We start from the raw sequence: 21,872 nt of genomic DNA, 5'->3' as shown, positions 1-21,872 counted from the left end.
AAACATTTGCCACCAAAGGATTGTAGAAGTTCATTGGACAGAAGAAGAAGAAGAAGGAGGAGGAGGAGGAGGAGGAGGAGGAGGAGGAGGAGGAGGAGGAGGAGGAGGAGAAGAAGAAGAAGAAGAAGAAGAAGAGTAGTAGTTTAGATTTATACCCCACCTTTCTGTCCTGTAAGGAGACTCAAGATGGCTTACAAGTTTCTTTCCCTTTCTCTCCCCACAACAGACACCTTGTCAGGTAGGTGGGGCTGAGAAAGTTCTGAAGAACTGTGACTAGCTTAAGGTCACCCAGCAGGAATGCAGGCGTGCGGAAACACATCTGGTTCACCAGATAAGCCTCTGCCACTCAGGTGGAGGAGTGGGGAATCAACCCGCATCCACCTGCTCTTAACCACTACACCACGCTGGCTACGCCACAGATTGTGTAGCTCTGCCCTCTCTGCCCTCCAACCTTGATATTTAAAATCTTGCTTGATTCTAGCAACAAGACTGTTTGTGAAAGTAACTAGCAAAAGAAGTAGGATCATTTTGTCTGCCATTTGGATTCTGTAGAGTTGTAGTATTCGTTTTCAGTGTCCTCAGTGCTTAGGAACGTGACAGGCAATGCTGCTCTGGCAAAGAAAGGAAACATAATAAACCCAACTTGAAAAAGCAGGGATGCCAACACAAGGAAGGATGGGCACTGGCTTTAATTCAAATCTCTGAACGGTCATACAGAACTGTACATGCACAATCTTAGCACAACCTGTCTAGTTTCCATAGAGAAACCAAATAATTTGGCAGCCTCTAATCTTTCATTTTAAAAATTTCTGAATTTTGTACAATGTGGCCGCATATCCAGAGGCTGCATTTTTCAATCCACTCACTTCTTTTATACCTTTTCCCAGATCCAACCAATTCTCACCACTTCTCTAGAAGTGGTTACTAATTTTTTCTGAGTGCCGAGAAGGGGTTACTAAAGCAACCTCCCTGCCCAATAGGGACTGGAGGTGCGTGTGTGCGGCGGCGCCACTGTTTGAATCCCACGATCATCGGAGCCTGTTATTAAAATTTTTGGATCCCACCACTGCCTTTTCCTCCATACAGTTGAAATATGCATGTGCATATTGATAAAACATTGCAAAACAACAAACCTTGCAATAATCATAACCTCCTAGGAACTCCTAGGAATCATAATCGTAATCCTAGGAACTGAGGGCAGGGTTTATTCATTATGGGCAGACAAATGGCAAGGCTACCTACAACACTGCGCTCTGTTTAGGACCCACACATTTGTCCTTACTTGTCCTCAACCAAGGTAACCTCAGCCATATTTCAAAATACTTCTTCCTCCCTAACACCTTCCCCCCACTCCACATACAGGGAAATAAATAAAGCACCCCCCATGCTTTTTCTTCCTTCCCCCATACCCATCTGTGGGCAATCATGACCTTTTGGGTGACGATTCTGCTGTACTTTTGGAGCTTTAAAAAGATTTGTTTAAACAGTCTGCTTAGAGGCCCTTGGAGGAGTCAAAGGTCTCTTGGACAGCGCATCTGAATATGTATCCACAGATCATACAGCAGCTGCTCCAGTGTTTGGTCAACAACTTACATTTTTTTAAAAAGAGTGTCATTGTGCATATTTATGTAGCTTGAGGTGGAAAGGCTTGTGCATTATTTATCGGGTGTACACAAGGAGCCAGCCCTTATGAGGAAGGGGAAGTGTTTACACTCACTCCTTTCCTCCTGAAGTTGTTACCATGGGAATGGCGAGAGCCTGGCGGCTTCTGACAGATTCCAAGCCCTTTCTATAAATGTCCAGTTCTCTCTCATTTTCTCGCGGTTTTCTCTCTCTCTCTTTTTAAAAGTAAACTCTCTGGCCCTTTTACTTGTAGCGATAAAAGGGAGGAAAAGATGCAGGGAATTTTTCTACCCAGTTGCAGAAAAAGTAATCAGCGTAGTCCCTCCTCCAATGTTTTAGTCCAATGGCAGCAATTGCACAGGAGTGACTGACAAGCAATTAGGGACTAGTCACTTATCTTCTAATGATATTCATTACATTTTTGCTTTGATTTTTAACAAGGTCTCGTTTTTATTAAAGTGAAATCTTTGTTAAGATATCACTCACGGAATTGCTGTGGTTATGAAATGTACTTCACATAGTCTGAAGGGTGTACCAGTCAGGTCCTCCCCTATTTCTGACAATCCCTACCCTGTCGCCTGACTAAAAATCACACAAATGCAGTGGTGGGATCCAAAAATTTTAGTAACAGGTTCCCATGGTGGTGGGATTCAAACTGTGGCGTAGCGCCAATGGGGCTGGGCGGGGCATGACAGGGGCGTGACCATGCATTCCTGGGCGGGGCTGTGGCAAAGGACACAGCTGCTGCGCCGGTCCTTGGGCGGGAAATGAATGCACGCAGGCGCAGGCTGCCATGCATGCTGGTGCACCTCCTGCTAGACTGCTACAAGCTCTGCACGCTACTGCTGAGAGGAGGGGCGTAACTAAGGCAAAAATCACGTGGCAAAATCACCAATTAGTAACCCCCTCTCAGCACACACAAATAATTAGTAACCTACTCTCGGGAACCTGTGAGAACCTGCTGGATCCCACCTCTGCACAAATGTTTTTTGAAATACTAGCCAATGAAGGCAATATTCATTCAGTTATTATTTTATAGGCCACCTTTCTCGCTGAGACTAGAGTGGCATCATACAACGCAAATCAGTGCAATCAACTAGGAGTGAACACCATATCTTGTATTGTCAAAGGCTTTCACGGCCGGATTCAGCTGGTTGTGGTGGGTTTTCCAGGCTGTGTGGCCATGGTCTGGTAGATCTCGTGCTCTGTGGGTTCTTTTTAACCTGGACATTTTCAGTAAAGTCGAATAAAGCTAATACCATTGGCTTTATTCGGCTGTTACTGACAATTTTCAGGTGAAAAACCCCGAACTTGAAAATTTTCAATTCACAACCCCCTCAGGGGCTTGGGAAATGGCAGTGGGCGGAGAAGGAGTTCTCTCCTTCCCTCCCCTGCCAACAATTTCTAAGTCCCAGTCAGAACACAGTTCCATGATGCACTGAAAAGTCCAACGACATGAAGAAGAACATGACTTTGAGATGCAGCCAACACACAACAATCCTACCCACAAGGCATTCTAGGCAAGAGACAAGCAGAGGTGGTTTGCCATTCCCTTCCTTCACATAGCAACTCATAGTTTATTTTATTTTTAGCTATTGTGCATGATAATTGAATATTAACATTGGTAATGTATACAAATGTAAACTGAATGTTAACCTAATTGGATATATTTGTATATAACAATCTCCATTACAGCCCCATCTCCCCTACAAATTTGGCCGAACAACTGTAACTCAATCTGGTCTATTTGTTAAACTTAATTACATATAGAAAGAATTTTGTAACAGCCAGTGTAGTTTGATAATTTCTTCCTTCAGAAAAGATCTGAAATTTTATCTGGGCTGGATCCTTTAAGAGGGGAGACAGGAACAAAATACGGTATTTATTAAATTTTGGGCAGTCCACTAAACAGTGTAGGAAAGTACCCAGTATTCTCTGAATCACAAGTACAAAATCTGTCACAGAAAGAGGTCTTTCAGTACTGTCTGAGCAATTCTGCCATTGAAATAGTGTTTAGACAGATCAGCATAAATGGTCGATGGTATTTGGAGAGGCCCCAACAGCTTAAGTCAACTCTCTCATCCAGCGCTACAGCTCTGTCTTCTGATGCAGCCTTGGACCTTGAACCTGCCACCTCCGAGCCTACTCCCCAATTGACTTCTCAAGCCCCATGGAGTCAAGAACTACCCCAACCCTGTCCAATTACTCATTGCCATAACCATAATAGCACTTTAAGAACCACTAGCTTTTTCTTGGAGGGAAAGAGCTTAAATTTCCTTCTCTTTACAAGAGTATTTTAAAATCTCAGTCCACCCTTAGCCTTTGTGGGAACGTCTCAGTTCTAGTGCTGTTGGCTCCAGCCCCAGCAACTTGACTCCTGGACCTCAACCTTGAGGAGACAGACAATGAACTTAAGAAAAACCCTGCTGGATCAAACCAAAGGCTCATCCTGCCCAGAATCCTGGCCCCCCAGTGGCCAATCTGATGTCTCTGGGAAGCCCGCAAGCAGGATGCAGAGGCGTAGCTGTAAGGGGACAGGTGGGTGTGCCATGCACCGGGTGTGCTGGTGGGGGTGGAAAATCACCCCAACCCAAACCCCTTCTCCCTTGCCCTACCCTGCCTCAGCAGGCCTGGGCCTGTCTCACCAGCCTGGCTCATTTTCACCCGGCAGAAAGCTGTTTTCAGCCGGCAGAAAAAGGTAAGTGGGGACAGCCATCATAACAGCCACTATGGTTACTAGCCAGTAATATTTGTGCATTAATGTTTGCAACAATTGATACGTGTGGCAAATATACATGGAAAAGTCACAACTGGGTACATGGAAATGTGTCTTTGTTTTTGACTAAGGCTAACTGCTATCATGCCGCAAATCTATGGGAAGAATCGAGCTGGCACTAATGGCTACTGCTGGAGGGCAGTACCAATGGATACTGGCCCTCTGAACTGGCCCTTCAACAATGCAAGTCTGCTTCCTAGTAAAAGATCAGATGATCTGCATATAAATTTCCCAGCCCTGTTGTTGAACTATTTGTATTCTGCCTTGAACTAAACGATGGAAAGTTTGGATGTCAATCTTTAAAATAAACAACCAATCACAGGCCATTGACAATATATTAAAAGGGAATTGCAGAGGCACAGAATAAACAGTTTGCCAGAGGGTCAACAGTGAACACCCCATTATGAGCAAAAGATTCTGAATCATGAATAAAAAAGTTGAAGGAGTCATGACTGACACAGCAGCACCCCTGACGTTACACAGAACAACAATACTGCCTTCTGAATTGTCTATTATGCATTTAGTTCTGGAACTGACATATGTGGACCACAATGAGCATGACAGCAATCCAAAAGAATTACCCAGCATGCTCAATTTCCATTTAGAAATAGCTGAAAATCAATTTTCTGACTGTACATCCTCATCTCTAAAGACCTGCATGCTCTCTCGTTTCCTTGGAAAAAAAAATTGGGGCCTAGCCTTAGAGCTCAGGTTTCACTAAAGAGCTACAATAATCCATTTGATGATGACAACGAATGCCAAAGGAACTTTTCTCCTGACCTATTTGCATTTGAGGATGTGTGGATCCCATCCCCCTTTTATGCCTCAGCACACGTCTTGAATTGGATTTCATGCTTGCTAATCTTACTGAAATGGCAATGGGAATTCAGAACAAACACATCTGCCTGCCTGCCTGTTGGGGCTATCTGCTCCTCTAATTATGCCCCCACCTTGTTCAGGATAACTTGCAACTCGTACGTCAACGGTGATGCGCTTGGCCTGGCCCAATGGTCGGACTGTGAGCATAAGGGCCCTATTGGAAATTGCTCACTAAAAGGAGAAAAGCAAGCAAGATGGAAAGGGAATAAGCAGGCACTGTCTATCTCCTTCCTCTCTGCCATTCTCTCTTGTTTTTTCACCCACGCATTTCTCCTCGGCTTCTTCTTGTGCCTGGGCAGATCGCCCATGCTGTGAAGCTGCTCTCTATGGAATCAGACTGCTTGTCCATCACAATCAGTATGGTCTAGTCCAGCGATGGCGAACCTATGACATGCATTTCACAGGTGACAAGCCACTACGGTTTGGGTGACATGCCAGCATTTACCTGACAACAATTATTCTTCCTTGTTTGAGCCTGAGTCATTTTTGTAATTATTTGACAATTCTTTAAAGAATACATAGCAGCACTCATGATTGTATTTTTTTAAAAATGAATATGTTAACAATTGTTTCAATTTTGTTCAGGGATTTCTGTGTGTGAGAGAGAGCCATGTCCCCAGAGGCGAATTAGGCATTTTACAAATTTTTGACATGCCGAGCCCAAAAGATTTGCCATCACTGGCCGTAGCTCTCCAATAACTTAGGCAGAGATCTTCTACTACCAGATCCTTTGGTTGGCCAGAACAGGAGACTGAACTGAACACCTTCTCCATTCCAAGCAGATGCTGTACCCTCCTGTGCTCCAAACGTGAGTGCCTTTACACCAAAAGAAGAAACTAGACAAAATACCCGAGGTCCCCGAAAGGGTTGCCCGCCATCTTTCTGTATCTCCAGTAGGCTCCTGAAAAGTCTTTCCAAACCCCTGTTTTGAATCTCAAGTACATTTCTTTTCTTTAAGAATGTACACCAAATTCTTGTTTATTTTTATATAATAAAATGTGGTATATTCCCACAAATCAACACTCCATTTTGGAACGTATCCTTTCCTTATATTTTCCATACATCAATATATCCTCTCCTAATGATACATTATGTTTCACCTAAGAATGCCAGATGTCATCTATCTGGTTTACAGACTTTTGTTAAAGGTACAGAAATGCTGCTAACTTATGTTTCTATAGATCTGTTGGTCTTCTTGTTTCTGAGTAGACTATTGTGCACCTCAACATCACACAAAAAAACCCTAAGTCACTGCCATATTGGCATTTTATGCAAAATCCCCAAACGTCCTTGCTACTAAGAGGGCATAGTTAAGTAGCAACGCTTCTAGCAAAGATGGATAAAATTGCCTGATGCCTTTACAGACTGTTTAAGATACCATTCCCAAAGTACATCTACAACTATTCGACCCCTTCTGCACACGCAGAATAATGCACTTTCAATCCACTTTCAATGCACTTCGCAACTGTGCGGGATAGCAAAATCCACTTGCAAACAATTGTGAATGTGGATTGAAAGTGCATTATTCTGAATGTGCAGAAGGGGCCTTTCCTTTCTGAACTGGTTTCCATATTCACTCAACCCACTGAATAGCTGCAAGTATCAAACAAAGCATGTCAGTGTCATTGCAACAGAGGTGTAATGTCATACATGAAACGTCTATGCTTGGCTCCAACATAATGCTTTTTGGCAGAGTCAGTTTATAACATTCAATCATGAGTTCTCGCCAGGAGCTGAGTTGTCTCCGTGCATGTATGAACCAAGCCTTAGTTGTGAGATTGGCCGGCTGTCACAGAGCTCCAATGCTACAGACATAAAACAATGTACAACCGCTGTACAGAAACAACTGGCAAGAGGAAGATAATTGGTTAGGTTCTCCAGGAACAAGTTCCCTCTGGAGAATAACCTCCAGTAATTAAGGGGAACATCTGCTGGGGGAGTCATCAGACAACTGAGTCAGAAATATTGAAAAGATGTCTAGGCTCGCCAGAACAAATGATGAACTGTGCTGGCTCAGGTTCCTTGCAGAGTTGCCTGTGCACTAATGTTTGGAATTTCAGCAAATTCTCCTTTGGTTCTGTTAAAGGAGATGGTGCAATTAAAGAGGCACAGGGAATCGACCGGGATCTGATACCTCCCACTTCAAATCTCACCTTAGCCAGGAATGCAACCTAGCTGACCTGAAGGATGCATCTCAGAGACCATAGCTGCAACACAGAGGCGGATTCCGCATGGGCTAAAAACAGCAGTGTGAAAACGGTGTGAAATGGTTTAAAACGGTGTAAAAAAGTTTACATCACCTGATTCCGCATGGGCCAAAAACAGCGGTGTGAAAACGGTGTGAAAATGGTGCAAACCCTTTTACACCATTCTAAACACTTTTACACCATTTTCACACCACTGTTTTTGGTCCATGTGGAATCTGCCACTGTTTTCACACCGTTTTCACTCTGCTGTTTCTGGCCCATGCAGAATCCGCCAGAGATCATTTTATAATGTGGATCTACCTTAAAGAGCTGTTGTAAGGATTATAGCCAGATGCCACTCTAAAACACTGGAAGCACAACAAAAAGGCTAACCCATTTGTCAAGGACCAAGGGCACAGGTACATACCATTCATGGTGTGTAGCTGTACAGAGTCCAAGGTGGTGACCAGGAAAAGGTCTGGGCCTCCACTTCTTAAACAGGTAAAGCACCAAGATTTGCAGAGACATGGAGGAATTAACACACTATTGTTGGGAAACAGCTGCTCCGTTTTTCTCTGGGACAAGGGTAATTACATAAGACCCCTCACAGGGCAATCGTAACTAGAGTTGCTCTAGTCCAATTACACTGATTTCAACTGGAAGAACGGGGCAAAGGATTGCTCTGAAAGGCAGTAAAAGATGTTATGGAAAAACAGAATGCCCTGATCAGCAACAAAATTTGCCAGCGGACTCCCTTGACAAAAGGAGAGAACCCAGATGTCATCCCACCTGCAACATGGCTTGTGGCCAAGTCCCAGAGTTGCTCTTACAAAACCCTTTAAAACTGGCAGTGGGAAAGGTCGACAAAGCACCACTCAGGGGGCTGGATTTGGCCCAGTGATCCCCAATCACAACTTCTCTCTGCTACAGCATCAAAAGATCTCAAGCTGCACAGACCGTTCTTTGGGCCCAACAGCACTTTTCTCACACACAGATTTAAAGCTACATTGGTAGCTGAAGTAGATTCTCCTGTGTGAGGGATTTCCTGCTCAGACCCCGTTCAGTACAAATCATAGAATGTTTCCACAAATATTGCTGTTAGAGTTTGATATCACCTGAAGGACTTAATCAGGTGATCTACCTGCTACAGTGCTTGCTAGGCTGTCTGATTTTATTCTGCAGGTGAAAGGGAACATTTCACAGATAGGGATTTTTTTTTCTAACACTGAAGAAATATTCAGATTTGTACAATGCATTTCTACAAATGACAGGTTGCTCCTTCCATTGTTTCCACCCTGCTGTTTCCCATAAACATTCAGCATTTAAGCTATCCAAAACTGTCCCCCTCTCTTGTATAGTTTACTTAGGTAGCACACCATTTGACAGTGTCACACAAGGCATTGGTTCAAAAGCATCAGGTGCACACTTGTTTGTGGGCAGGTAATTACATGACAGCATATGCAAACTGATGTAATAATTTACTGACCTGTGCAATTTAGGCAAACTACACATCAGTTACATCTGTAGGGAATGTGGCAATACTCTTCTGTCACTTATGAATACGCAAACTCATATACACTTATGAATATACAAACTAAAGTGTGTCTTCTCCCCCATTATGTATTAGCCATCTGAAGAGCATTTGTTCACCGGTATCTCCTGTATGCTGACTCACCCTTCTCTCTTTGTCTCCATACTCGATTCCCAGGGTGTCCATCGCACGAACAATGGCTGCCAGCGACTGAATGGTGTTGCTATAGACCACAGGCTTGTACTGCTTCACATCTTCTCCAGAGAAGCCATCTTCATGGATGATCCTTTCAAAGAAAGAAGGGGGAAAAAAGGCTCTAAAATTTGAAAAGGAAAAGGTTCTTGCCAGGTCTTCCCCTATGGGAGTGGCCGGGCACTTGACCACACCCAACGTGACTTGGATGAGCTCTGCCATGTTGGGCTGAGAATCTCTCATGGCCAAGAAATCATAAGAATCCCTTGAGCAAAGCAGAGAAAGCTGCAGGGGATTGCAGATCCTCCAGGCATCTTTCTCCATCTGTTGTTTACCTCTGCTTATCTCGTACCTCCTTAGCTGCTAATTATCCCAGCTCCTCCCCCTCTCAACCCAAGGGAAAATTAGTTACAGGAGAGATAAGGTAGCCAGCTGTGCTCGATCCCCTCCAGCTTTCGTTGGCCGTCCCTGGGGGGACCTTGGGAGAACAGCTTACTTGGAGCTCCTTTGCAAAGTTTAATTGAGGGGGCAGGTATTTCTATCTCAGCGGGATCCTAAAAGAGGTTACAACATCAGTCTCCCCTCCTCTGTATTTATCTCCACAACAACCCTGTGAGGTAGGATAAGCTGAGCAAGAGGGACTCGTCCAGTGAACTTAGAACCAAAGAATCATAGAATCACAGAGTTGGAACGGGCCTTATAGGCCATCTAGTCCAACTTATAGGCTATCCTAGGCAGCCAACTCCATGGCTGAACGACTCTTATTTCCATGGCAGATTGGGGATTTGAACTTAGGTTCCCCAGATCCCAGTCTGACACTCTGACCACAATACTATGTGGGTCCAGCAGTCAGGATCTTGGAGCAAGAGATGAGAATTTCCATATTTAGCTCTCACTTCTGCTGTAAGCTCAGCAGGAAGTCTCTGAGGCTACTCACAGACACAGCCAGGAAGTGTCCCCGCCCCCGTTTTCCTGAATGTTTGATGATATTATATGCTATATCTGTGTGGTACAGCGATTGGAGCAGGACTTGGTTCAAAAACCTTCTTGTGACATGAAGAAAGGTCATGTTTTCCTATCCAGGCTTGGCAAACCCTACCTTTGCTTGCTGTGACCTGAAAGACCGATGGGAGAAAATGGTACCCAGTTGGGGGATACATGCTGGCGAAAAGTGGAAGGGATGCCATGGGGCAGTCAAGGATTTGCAAAAACACTCTGGTTTCACCCTAGAGTTTTTGCAAATCCCTGAGCGCCCCATAACATCACTTCCAGTTTTCACCGGAAGTGACATCATCATGCCAACATGCCTGTCCTTGGGCCCAAAATGCTCCAGGGGTTGCTGGCTGCAGCCTGGCAAAATACTCCTGGTGCTAAAATTAAGAGGTTTCTTTCTTTAAATACAGAGGTTCCCTCTGGCCCCCAAGGATAGCAGCCATGGTTTATCTTCCATCAACATCTGATCCCCTTTTAAAGTCATCTGTGGTAGTTGTCATCATTACATCTACAGGCAGTCAATTCCACAGCCTGATTATTCCTTGAGTGAAGAGTGAGCATTTGTCTGCCAGTTGTACTATTGAGAGGATGGAGGGAAAAGTTCCCTGTATGTACAGTCTTGTCTCCATGCATAATTTTATAAATCTCTTTTTTTTTCCAAAATAGAAAGGCTCCAAGCTCTTCAGCCATTCCTCCTAGGAGAGGTACTCCAACCCCTTAATCATCTTGGCTGTTTTCCCTGGTAAGCATGCTTAAGACCACAGCCTCCGTTTCACAACATGGAAAGCTTTCCACTGCTTTTGTGATGACTGCATTTAGCATTCTGAAGGCCCCTTCTTGCAATTGCGTTCAATGCTGTAGTCAGAGCAACCATTTGCCACACTGGAGAAAAAACACACACACAAGCCCTTAACATTTGTGGCATAGCTGCTTTCATTTACATGTTAGGGTAAGAAAGTTCTGGCAAAAAAAAGAAGATCTGTGCCCTCCACCTCCCAAGTCTTGGTTTCAAAACTCCACCTGTGTGACCACCCCAGATCTGCCCAGCACAACTATTTTTCCAAGATGACCACCATAATTCTCCACCATAAAAAAATCCCCTTTCACCACTATGGCCGCCCTTTCATACCCACGGTTACGTGAAGCAGCCGGGTCGGGCGCTATGACGCCTTCAACCCGACGACACTGGGACCGTCCACACGGACGGTCCTGGAAACAGCCGGGCAGCCGGCGCTGCGGAGCGCCGGCACCCGGCCAACCCGCTGCATAACTTTGTCCCTTGCCTCGGGCGTTGTCGCCAAGCGTTTCCTGGGGACACGCCCCCCCCCTGGTTCTGCGCGCCTGCTCCAGCTGCATCGCAGGGCAGAGTGTCCCCAGGCTCCTCGGGCGACAGCCACCGGAGGCCCGGGGACAAGGTAAGTGCCGGGTGGGGGAGGCGTCGCGAAGTTGCTGCTGTTTGCTCGGCAGCGGCTTCGAGGCGGCGTTTCCCTAAAAAGAGCGCTTCCAAGCGCTCTGGGGAAACGCCGGCTCCGGCGACGTGGCGGAGCGGCGCTGAGAGACAGCAGCTGGGCTCGCGATGCAGCTGCGCCCCTGTGTTATCGGTGGCCTGGAGACGCCGCTTTTACACCGTCCTTCCAGGCTGCCATCCACGTCTGCCCACGTCGCCGGAAACGGCCTATGTCTGTGAACATAGCAGGTATTTAAAAGAAGTAAGGAAACTGCTTAAATAAGTGATCTATTCAAAACAACACCACGTAAAAAGATCTGGACCTAAACGGTTCTTCTACGTTTTTGATGCTAACTGTTCATCAGTAGTGGAAAAGTTATCAAGTCAGGCAATGGATATAGGGAGAAAGGCAAGGGAATGAATTCATACCTCAATGTCTGCTCGCCCTTAAAAAAAAAGTCATCAAGTTTTGTTCGGGCAAAACACAGCCAGACTATGGGGAATAGGTGTGCCATGAAATCAACAGTAATGATAAACGGTCACACCAGAACTCTTCACCAATTTTCATTTCTGGGAATAAGCAAACATATTACAGAAGCCTTGTTGGTACAAAAAGCAGGTGGTGCCCAGGGTAGCAGAGACTCTGGGGGGAACTAAACAAAACAAATGTATTGTTGTACAAGATTTGATGCCAACCACCCTTGTCTTCACAAACACAGGTTCAAAGAGAAACACAATCCCTGTACCTGGACAGCAGATTTCTAACTACATCCTTTGGGACAGCACAGCATCTTGGGTAATGGTTCTACTTTGTGAAATGTGGTCGCTAAAGGAGTACAGCTGTACAAAAGTGTGACCTTTTCAGAATGTCACTTTTATTCTGCCAACACAAGTCAGCAAAAAACGAAAGACAAGCCCTTCCCATGGGCCTTATAAATAGGAGTTAAAGACTCCTCACAGCAACGCACAAAATGGCAGATGCCCTTGCAATGGAGGAACCCCATGAGAAGATTTAACATACAAATAAAACAGAAAAGTAGCAGGAATGGAAGAAGCATGTAATTGAAGAGGTCATAATGGTGAATGGTGGAATGACTTAAAAAGGCAAAAGCAGAAATTGGTAGGCAGCCCATAAATGAAGAAATTCAGCTACTCAGCCCTAACAACACCAATCTTAACAACATTCCTTGGATTATGGAATCACTTTGTGAGCCAAAATACTTGTGTGCATGTAAGGAGCAATCAAGTTGCAGCTGACTTATATTGACCCCTGATGGAGTTTTCAGGGCAAGTGATTAAGCAAGGGGGTTTGCCATGGCCTTCCTCTGCAGCCTTCCTTGGAGGTCTCCCTTCCAAGTACAGACCCAACTTAGTTGCTGAGATCTGATGGACTGTAGGATTCTTAATGCATCAATTTCACTTTGGAAACACAACAGGGGAATTTGGAAGAAAGCTGTGGGTGCCTTCTGGGCTAGAACTGAAGGGGAAGCAATGAGAACTGAGTCGGCCCCTGGTCAAATGGTTCCATCCTGTCTGCATTGTCCCATCCTGGATTCAGTTTCTTGGGATGACGCAACAGTGTGATGGGACTCCAGGAACAGGATTTCTAAACCAGAAAGACCTAAAAGACAGCTGAAGATCCCAAAGAGGCTCCTTCCCAATTTCCTAATCTCCTAATGTCTGATTCTTCTGCTAATAAAAAATCTCACAACAGGGAAATATGGCGTTGTTCACCAAAGAGCCAAGGCCTTGAGTAGCATTCTCTGCTCCCAACTAGCAAATCCAGCTGAGCAAGCTGAGGACAAAGCTGACCCTACCTTTATTACCCTAACCAGGATAATTCAGTTTGAGGTTGCAAAGAGGACCTACTGGTAGGACCTACTGAGTTTGCACTAGAGCAGGGGTGGCCAACCTATGGTGCTCCAGATGCTCATGGACTACAATTCCCATCAGCCCTTGTCAGCATGGACCAATTGGCCATGCTGGCAGGGGCTGATGGGAATTGTAGTGCATGAACATCTGGAGCACCATAGGCTGGCCACCCCTACACTAGAGTCACCAACTCTGAGTTGGAAAGTTCCTGGAGATTTGGGGGTAGAGCCTGGGAAGAGTGAGGTTTGGGGAGCAGAAGGACCTCAGCAGGATATAATTCCATAGGATTCACCCTCCAAAGCAGTACCTGTTTCCAGGGGAACTGTCCTCTGTCATCTGGAGATCAGCTGTGATTCCAAGAGATCTCCAGGGACCTGGAGGTTGGCAACACTGCTCACGTATCGCTTTTAAACGTGTGGCTCTTGGCGATTGTTCATACTAGCCACCTACTTCTTACAATGGTAGATTTGAAACATATAAGGGGTTGAGCAGATGACACTGGAAAACCCACGAATAGAGCAAGCAGTATTTTTTCCTCTAAACATCAGACACCTTAGATTGAGGCCACAGCATGAGAAGCAGGAGTTAAGCCTTCCTCCTGGGTGCCACTTTTCTGACCTAAAATGGCTCCAGGAAGCCATTAGTTGCCCTGACAGCAGCTCTCTAAAGTAATGTTTTAGGACAGGAAAACATCACAGAGGGAAAGAATAGTCCTGTATACCTGAAGTATAGAGAGAGGAAAGGCAGTAAGAGTGTCAGCCTAGAGCAGGGGTCTTCAAACTATGGCCCTCCAGATGTTCAGAGACTACAATTCCCATGAGCCCTACCACTTGGCCATGCTGGCAGGGGCTGATGGGAATTGTAGTCCATGAACATCTGGAGGGCCATAGTTTGAAGACCCCTGGCCTAGAGTCTGACCAAGGTTTGAGCCCCCAACTCTGTCACTGACGCTCACTGGATGACCAGTCACCATATTGAGGTTAAGCTATCTCATACTGTTGTGATGGGAAATAAAATGGAAGACAGGAGACCAATGTAAATCTCATTGGGCCCCCACTGGGGTAAAAAAATGAAGTAAATAAATAAGTAAATAAAATGTCCTGTATCTGTTTGAGCCCTAACTGAGATATTTGGACACCGCAAGCTACAACAGCAGACAAATCAATTAAAAAATTGGCTGTCCTTTGAATTTGAACCCTTTATACCCTCCAGCTGTAGCATCTGTAACTTCACGGAATGTCCACAAATATCCCATCTGTTCCGAAGAAGGGTTGGTTATACAATGCTGATTCATGGTACAACCACTGGAAGCAAAATGGAAGCCTCACAGGGGGCCAAGAATGATAATGGGGTTAATTTCAAATATGGGTCAAAAAACCCCAGGCATGGTTAATTTTTTCAACAGCAGGTTTCGATTAGTGTAAATATTAAACGATCAATCTGCCAAACACATATTTGCAGCATTTCAGTGAAGTGGCTCTCACAGCAACAGTTGTGTATAATTTCATTTGCTCCCCACTGGTATGTTCTCCCTTTCTCCTGCCCAGAGGCGTAGCACCAGGGGGATGGGAGGGTGTGTGTGCGACACACTGGGTGCACGCTCCTGTGGGGATGTGGCGAGGGTGTTCCAGGGGCATGGCGGGGGCGTTCTGGGGCGGGGGCATTCCAGGGTGGGACGGGGCAGAGGACGCACCAGTGCACCAAGTGCTTTCCCCCTTTGCTATGCCTCTGCTCCTGCCTCCTTCAAGTCCTAGCTATAGTTTGTATCAATCGCTGCTTATTACTTTGCTGGTTGATGCTGCAGAATACATGTAGCGGAGGGTGTGGGGCACCAGCTGTATCCCATTGTCTCTCAATGCACATCATTTAAACACATGATCAACTCCTGTTCTGATCAGAGAGCCTTTGTTAATTACTGCGATATAAATGGAAAGAAAGGGGGCCCAGCTGTCTTTCGCAGAGCCCAAAGGGTTGACCCCTTAGAAACACCATCTCTGGGTTTTGAAAATGATTCAAATTTAGAGCTGATTCATCACACCCAGAAACAAGGCTTTCGTAATGTGCTGCCATGAAAGAACTGGAGCAAAGGCACAGTAAAATGTCGGATGATAGAAGAACAAATGGATTTTTCTGAGCAATCACCGGAAAGCTTCATTGTGCACCTAGATTTAGGCAATGCCCTTCAAATGTACCATTAGGTACACTTTGAGGATAGAAGAGCTTCTTTTCACAATCATTTTTTCCCAGGCGATCACAGGTGATGGGTGGCCAGAGGTGGTTTCCTACAGGTAGGGCTTTTTTAGTGATGGCACCTTGCCTTTGGAATGCTCTTCCCCTTGTGACTTGCCTGCCACCTATTCTGTTATCTTTTCAGTACCAGGCGAAGACATTTCTTGACCCAGGCTTTTTATTAGGGGGTTGTTCATTTAGAGCTAATTTTTATCATCTGCTTTTAGCTTGAGAAGTGTTTTACATGACATTTTTTGAAGGTGTTATATTGTTTAGGCAGGTTTTTATGCCCTTGATAGATTTTTAATACTTTATTAATCGTTACAGTTCAGTGGCGGTTACGTTCTTAATTGTGTGTTTTACTTCGTATGCTGCCTCAAGCAAGTTCTATGGAGTTGTGACACAAATCAACTAAATATCAAGAAATAAATAAGCCAACTCAGGATGAATTCTGTGGGATCAACTTGCAGAAAAGTCATCCTGAGAATCCTCCCTGCATGCTGAATTCATCCCAAATTCAGACCTTCTTGAACTTCGTTCCTGATGTTCCTATCTTCTATCTTGACTCTCTCAATGTCATTGGCTGAGTGACTCTGATGTCACAGAAAGATCATCTTATGCTTGCATATTACGGCCATACTGTAAGCAGTAGAACTAGGCTGGGAACATCTTTTTGCCCACTAAAGGTGTGGTCTAAGATTCTGTACCTTCTGTGTTTTTAGGTATTTAGGAGAAGTTGCCAGAGAGCAAAACCCAAAATGGTCTTGGCTCTTGTTGAGCTGTAGGCTGAAATGAGCTGAACTGAGCCAAGCCAGAGTGGTGTAGTGGTTAAGGACAGGTGGATTTGGAGAACTGGTTTGATTCCCCACTCCTCCACCTGAGTGGTGGAGGCTTATCTGGTGAACCAGATGTGTTTCCATACTCCTACATTCCTGCTGGGTGACCTTGGGCTAGTCCTGTGGTGGCAAACCTTTGGCACTCCAGATGTTATGGACTACAATTCCCATCAGCCCCTGTCAGCATGGCCAATTGGCAGTGCTGGCACGGGCTGATGGGAATTGTAGTCCATAACATCTGGAGTGCCAAAGGTTCGCCACCACGGGACTACTCACAGTTCTCTCAGAACTCTCTCAGCCCCACCTCCCTCACAAGGTGTCTGTTGTGGGGAGAGGAAGGGAAAAGCTCTTGTAAGCCACCTTGAGTCTCCTTACAGGAAAGAAGGGTGGGGTATAAATCCAATCTCTTCTTCTAATGGAACCAGCAGCAACCCCAGGATGTTGAAATCATTGTATTATATTTGTTTCTGTTAACATTGCATTTTTACATTCATTTTTATCCCAATTTGCAAAATAAATAAATGAACAAAAACTTCCAAACTCGATGAAGATCTAATGCATCAGTACTTCCTGAAACTGCAATTGGTTCAATGATTCTGATATCACAGGATAAGAAAAAAAATCCTCATACAGGTTGTAGAATTGCAGAAAGCTTCATGATAAACAGCCCCCTTTATGTTTTGCTAGCTTATTAATTACAAAATGCGACCTGAACATACAAAATGCTACCTGAACATGTATTCAAAGAGAAGCACAACTATTTGCACAGTGAATCTCATAATGTCCAATAGCCAATTAGGCACATTAATTTGGAAAAGGTACCTTCAAGTAGAATTTTTTTTAATGCAACAGATCCTGTGTATAGTTGGTTTTAAATGTCTCATCCCAGCAGTTAAGATTCTAAAATCCCCAATTTGTTCTCCCGTGTACAAACTGAACCTATGATTCTTTATTTTTGTGGCAGTGTGTATTCTCATATGATTGTTCCCCATGAAATGAACATATTTCCAATAAAATTTGTGTGATAAGAATATCAATATTATGTATTATAAGCACAAAATTGGGGGACCATGAGGACTAACAAGGGAGCGATTTCCCCATGCCTTCTGTCCTGCTTGCCTTGCCTCTTCTCTTTACCCTCATAATAGCTGTACATTCTCCCTTTTCCTTTTTTTCTAATGGCTCACCACAGCTTTTAGAAAAATACTCTACCTGTACATGGCCCCAATGTGCGGATTTTTTAACCACGCTCTGAGGCCATTATTCAGGTAGCTGACTTAAGTTTGACTCAGTCCTCCATTCTTCCAAGGTTAGTAAAATTGAATACCCAACTTGCTGGGGGTAAAGGGTAGATCAGGGGTAGGGAACCTGCGGCTCTCCAGATGTTCAGGAACTGCAATTCCCATCAGCCTCTGTCAGCATGGCCAATTGGCCATGCTGGTAGGGGCTGATGGGAATTGTAGTTCCTGAACATCTGGAGAGCCGCAGGTTCCCTACCCCTGGGGTAGATGATTGGGGAAGGCAATGGCGAACCACCCTAGGCCTTTGTTGCTTTTCTGTTCTTTCAGCACCCCCTCACCACCAGCACTATTTAACACCATATCTCCATGGTGGCGAACCTATAGCACTCCAATTGGCCATGCTGGCAGGGGCTGATGGGAATTGCAGTCCATGAACATCTGGAGTGCCATAGGTTCACCACCACTGCTGTAGAACATAGTCTTCCTAGTAAACATCATGATGTGATGTTACCCCGTGGGTCAGTAATAACCCAGTGCTTACGCAAGGAACTACCTTTACTGTGTGCATATAAACTGTGGTTTAAAAACACACAAACATATACCTCCTATACAGATGGGTTGATAAAACTAACACAGAAAAACAAACAGAAACTCTTTGCAAAATAGAAACTAATCTACAAAGAAATAAAATAGGGAATATTTGCACGCCCCCTACCTCTTTATATCACAGCTGATGCTTTTCTCCTATTAAAATCTCCCCTACAAACACTCTGAAAGTAACTATTCCGTCCAATTCAAATTTTAATAATGTCGTAGACCAACAAAACCATACATTACTAATGAACAATAAAATTATGTAACATCAGTACAGTTTCGTTATAAGACATTTAACAATTAAAACAGCATTAAAATTTAGATTAGGTAGGCAAGAAATAGACTAAGGGGTCCTTCGTGCAACACATCTGAAGTTTCAGTATCCCTCTGAAAATTGCACCCTACGAGCTTTAGAAACCAAAGGGTAAAACTTTGCAACTTGGCATGAACTCTGAGAATTCTCATTAGAAAGGAGCCAATCAAGGCTTGCCTTTTCAGGGGAACCTTTGTAATAACGGGTGTGTGCCTCGTTAAAATGTGAACAGCAAAAAACGCACGTCTGAAAGGAACTAGTTTTGCATATATTATTGTGAACAAAAGCTTTGTGGCACAGTTTGCTTTTTAGCCTGCAGCCCTCTGCCTTGGACTGTAAGAGAAGGCAGGCAAGGGTCTCTTTTGAAAGCTTCACTTTGCCACAGATATCGGAATGTTACATCAGACTTCTGATGCAACGGCAAGAAGTGAAGCTGTTTTGAACACCTAACCTGCATTTTGCTTCAAGAAATTCCTCCAGCGACAGCAGTCTCGGCTGCTCCTGTTTCTAAATAGCCCTCTTAGGTCAAAGTTGATCAGAGTCTGGGACTTTCCAATGGCTAAGGGAGCTCTGAGCAAAATGCACTTTCCAATGTTGCAAGGTGCAACCTTTAACGTTCTGAGCAATCAATCCAGTCCTGTCTTGCTCATTTGTGCAATTTATTCTGCATTCAGGATTCCGCTTATAAGAAACTAGGAATCGCAGGGGTTTTCTTTGCTCCTGCTTGCCTCCTGCCCTGTGCCACTGCACTGTGACAACTCCATTTTCTCATCCTGCACCTGTCTTCTCTGCCTGCTGCCTCCTCATCCATTTGACCTCCCCACTGGCTTGATAGATTTTCCCTCCCCTCATTCACTCCTACCTGTCTGACTGCTCACCTTTCCCACCCTCCAGAAAGTGTAGCAATGGGTGGGGAGGGAAGCGGGCAGGTGGAGGAGTCAAGCCAGAGCAAGGCCAGCAGAAGAGGCAAATCAGAATTGGCCTTTTCCTTCTCGTCCGCTCGATGTGGCCATTCCTGCCACATTCACTGCAGTTGCTTAGACAGGAAGAGTACAATCTGGGGCTTTCAAATCAATTTGCATTTTGCGATGCAACTGCACCCTTAAAATATAGTCAAAGTCACTTCCTGGCAATAGTACCGTCCTCTGGCAAGGTGACTTCCCCAAATATAATTCAGCAAACTGGCACATTTTGACAAGGTGCCTGTCCATGCACAAAGTGGTCAAAGGGTGTGCCCTTGGAAAGACACCATCCTCAACACTGATCAATAAGAATACTTCAGCTCTATGACAGAAGTGCAAGTACCTGTCCAATTTAGGTAAAATGATACCTCCTCTTGGGTAGAATGAGGACCTTGACACCAAGTGCGTGATCAGCAGAGCAATTCTTAGACCTTTCACAGAGATGGGACACCCAAGGTCTCCGTATACTAAGATCTTCTTCACATTGTTGAGAAAGAGGCAAGCATGGGGGTCTTGCCTCTTCCTTGTGATATAGCATGTTGGCTCTGCCCCACCCCCAAACATAGGCATGGCACCTATGCATGTACAAGCACATGAGCCTATGCATGTGTAGGTTTTTGTGACTGGGAACAAAGCTGTTCAGATGGCCCATGGTTGTGCACAACAAGAGGCAGGGCTAACTCAGGTCATAAATGGGGAGGGCAGCACACTTGCACCTATTCACCTTGTATGTGCATGGATGGATGTCATGTCACATGAACACAATTCCTGGAGACCAGAGGTGGGATCCACCAGGCTCTCACAGGTTCCTGAGAGTAGGTTACTAATTATTTGTGCGTGCCGAGAGGGGGTTACTAATTGGTGATTTTGCCATGTGATTTTTGCCTTAGTTACACCCCTCCTCTCAGCAGTAGCGCGCAGAACTTGAAGAAGTCTAGCAGGAGGTGCACCGGCGTGTGTGGCACCCTGCGCCTGCATGCATTCGTTTCCCACCCAAGGACCGGTGCAGCAACTGCGTCCTTGCCACAGCCCCACCCAGGAATGCCCCGCCCCTGAATGCCCAGCCACGCTCCCAGAATGCCCAGCCACGCCCCCGTCGTGCCCTGCCCAGCCCCATTGGTGCTATGCCACAGTTTGAATCCCACCACCATGGGAATCTGTTACTAAAATTTCTGGATCCCACCACTGCTGGAGACCCTCCTTATCCTACATCTGTCCTTTTCCCAACTCTCATAGGCCTCTGGTTTCCATGTTAGAACACTGCCAGGTCTTGCATACCATTTTTGGGTTGCTAGAGCAACCTCTAAATACCGCAAACCCTGGTTGTTCACTTTTTGCAATGCCTGCAGATAGTAGTTTGTAAAAATCCAAAGTCAAAATCCTACTTCACAGTCATCACTGGCCCTATTGTGTTGGTGTAGCTAGGTATCCACAGGGATGCCAACCATTCAGTGTTAGATTTTGCATTATCAGCCTCCCCGCCCCCCAATCAGCTGGCTATCAGGGGGACTTAATTGGCAGTAGAGGAAGCCTTCTATGGTATTTCAGCCATGTCATTGGTGATGCAGCAATTTCACTTCCAGTGCACCACATCGCTGACAGTGTGGTAATACACTAGTTTCTGGGCAAAAAACTACTGTAAAAGCAGTTTCTATAATAGAGTTTTTGCACAAATACAAGACTGCCCCCCCCAGTCAGTGACATGATAACAGTGGCATAGCGCCAAGGGGGTGGGGGTGAGCACTGGTGTGAGGGCATGGAGGGGGCATGGAGGGGGCTTTCCGGGGCGGGGTAGGGGCATGGCAGGGGCATAGGTCATGCACATGCCCCAGACGAAGTTCTCCCTCGCTCTGGCCCTGCATGATAATGTCACTTCTAGTGTTAACTGGAAGTAACATCACTGGTGACATGGCTGAAACACTGTAGTAGGCCTTCCTCACTGCTGGTAAGCCCCCAGCCCCCACCGGCTGCCAAGGGGGGCACCTGGCAACCCTGACCATGACAGTTTTCAGGCTCTGTGTCTGATAAAATAAAACCAACATTCTCTCTCAGGGGAGCTAGGGAACATCAAATAGTAGTTCTTTGGAGAGCTGAACGTGGGCCGAATAAATAATTGCAAAACAGAACTTAATCGGATAAACTGTCTTGGATTATCCTCTGCTATCACCTTTTCCCAGATGGCCATTAATGTCTAACTA

The 21,872-nt window shown here is 45.3% G+C and overlaps 1 protein-coding gene across 3 annotated transcripts in view; it reads right to left on the bottom strand.

Annotated features, from left to right (window-relative positions):
• The window catches only part of GNAO1 (G protein subunit alpha o1), a 170,822-nt gene that overhangs the window by 93,077 nt on the left and 55,873 nt on the right, over positions 1 to 21,872 (bottom strand). For all 3 annotated transcript variants that reach the window (XM_048515433.1, XM_048515435.1, XM_048515434.1), the window contains exon 3: positions 9,140 to 9,281. In XM_048515433.1, coding sequence (XP_048371390.1) covers positions 9,140 to 9,281 — 142 coding nt within the window. The remainder of the gene's footprint in view (positions 1 to 9,139; positions 9,282 to 21,872) is intronic.

This window comes from Sphaerodactylus townsendi, linkage group LG14 (assembly GCF_021028975.2).
Source record: "Sphaerodactylus townsendi isolate TG3544 linkage group LG14, MPM_Stown_v2.3, whole genome shotgun sequence".
NCBI lineage: Eukaryota > Metazoa > Chordata > Lepidosauria > Squamata > Sphaerodactylidae > Sphaerodactylus > Sphaerodactylus townsendi.
Note: the sequence above shows the minus strand (reverse complement) of the source record. Positions and strands in the feature narration are given on the sequence as shown.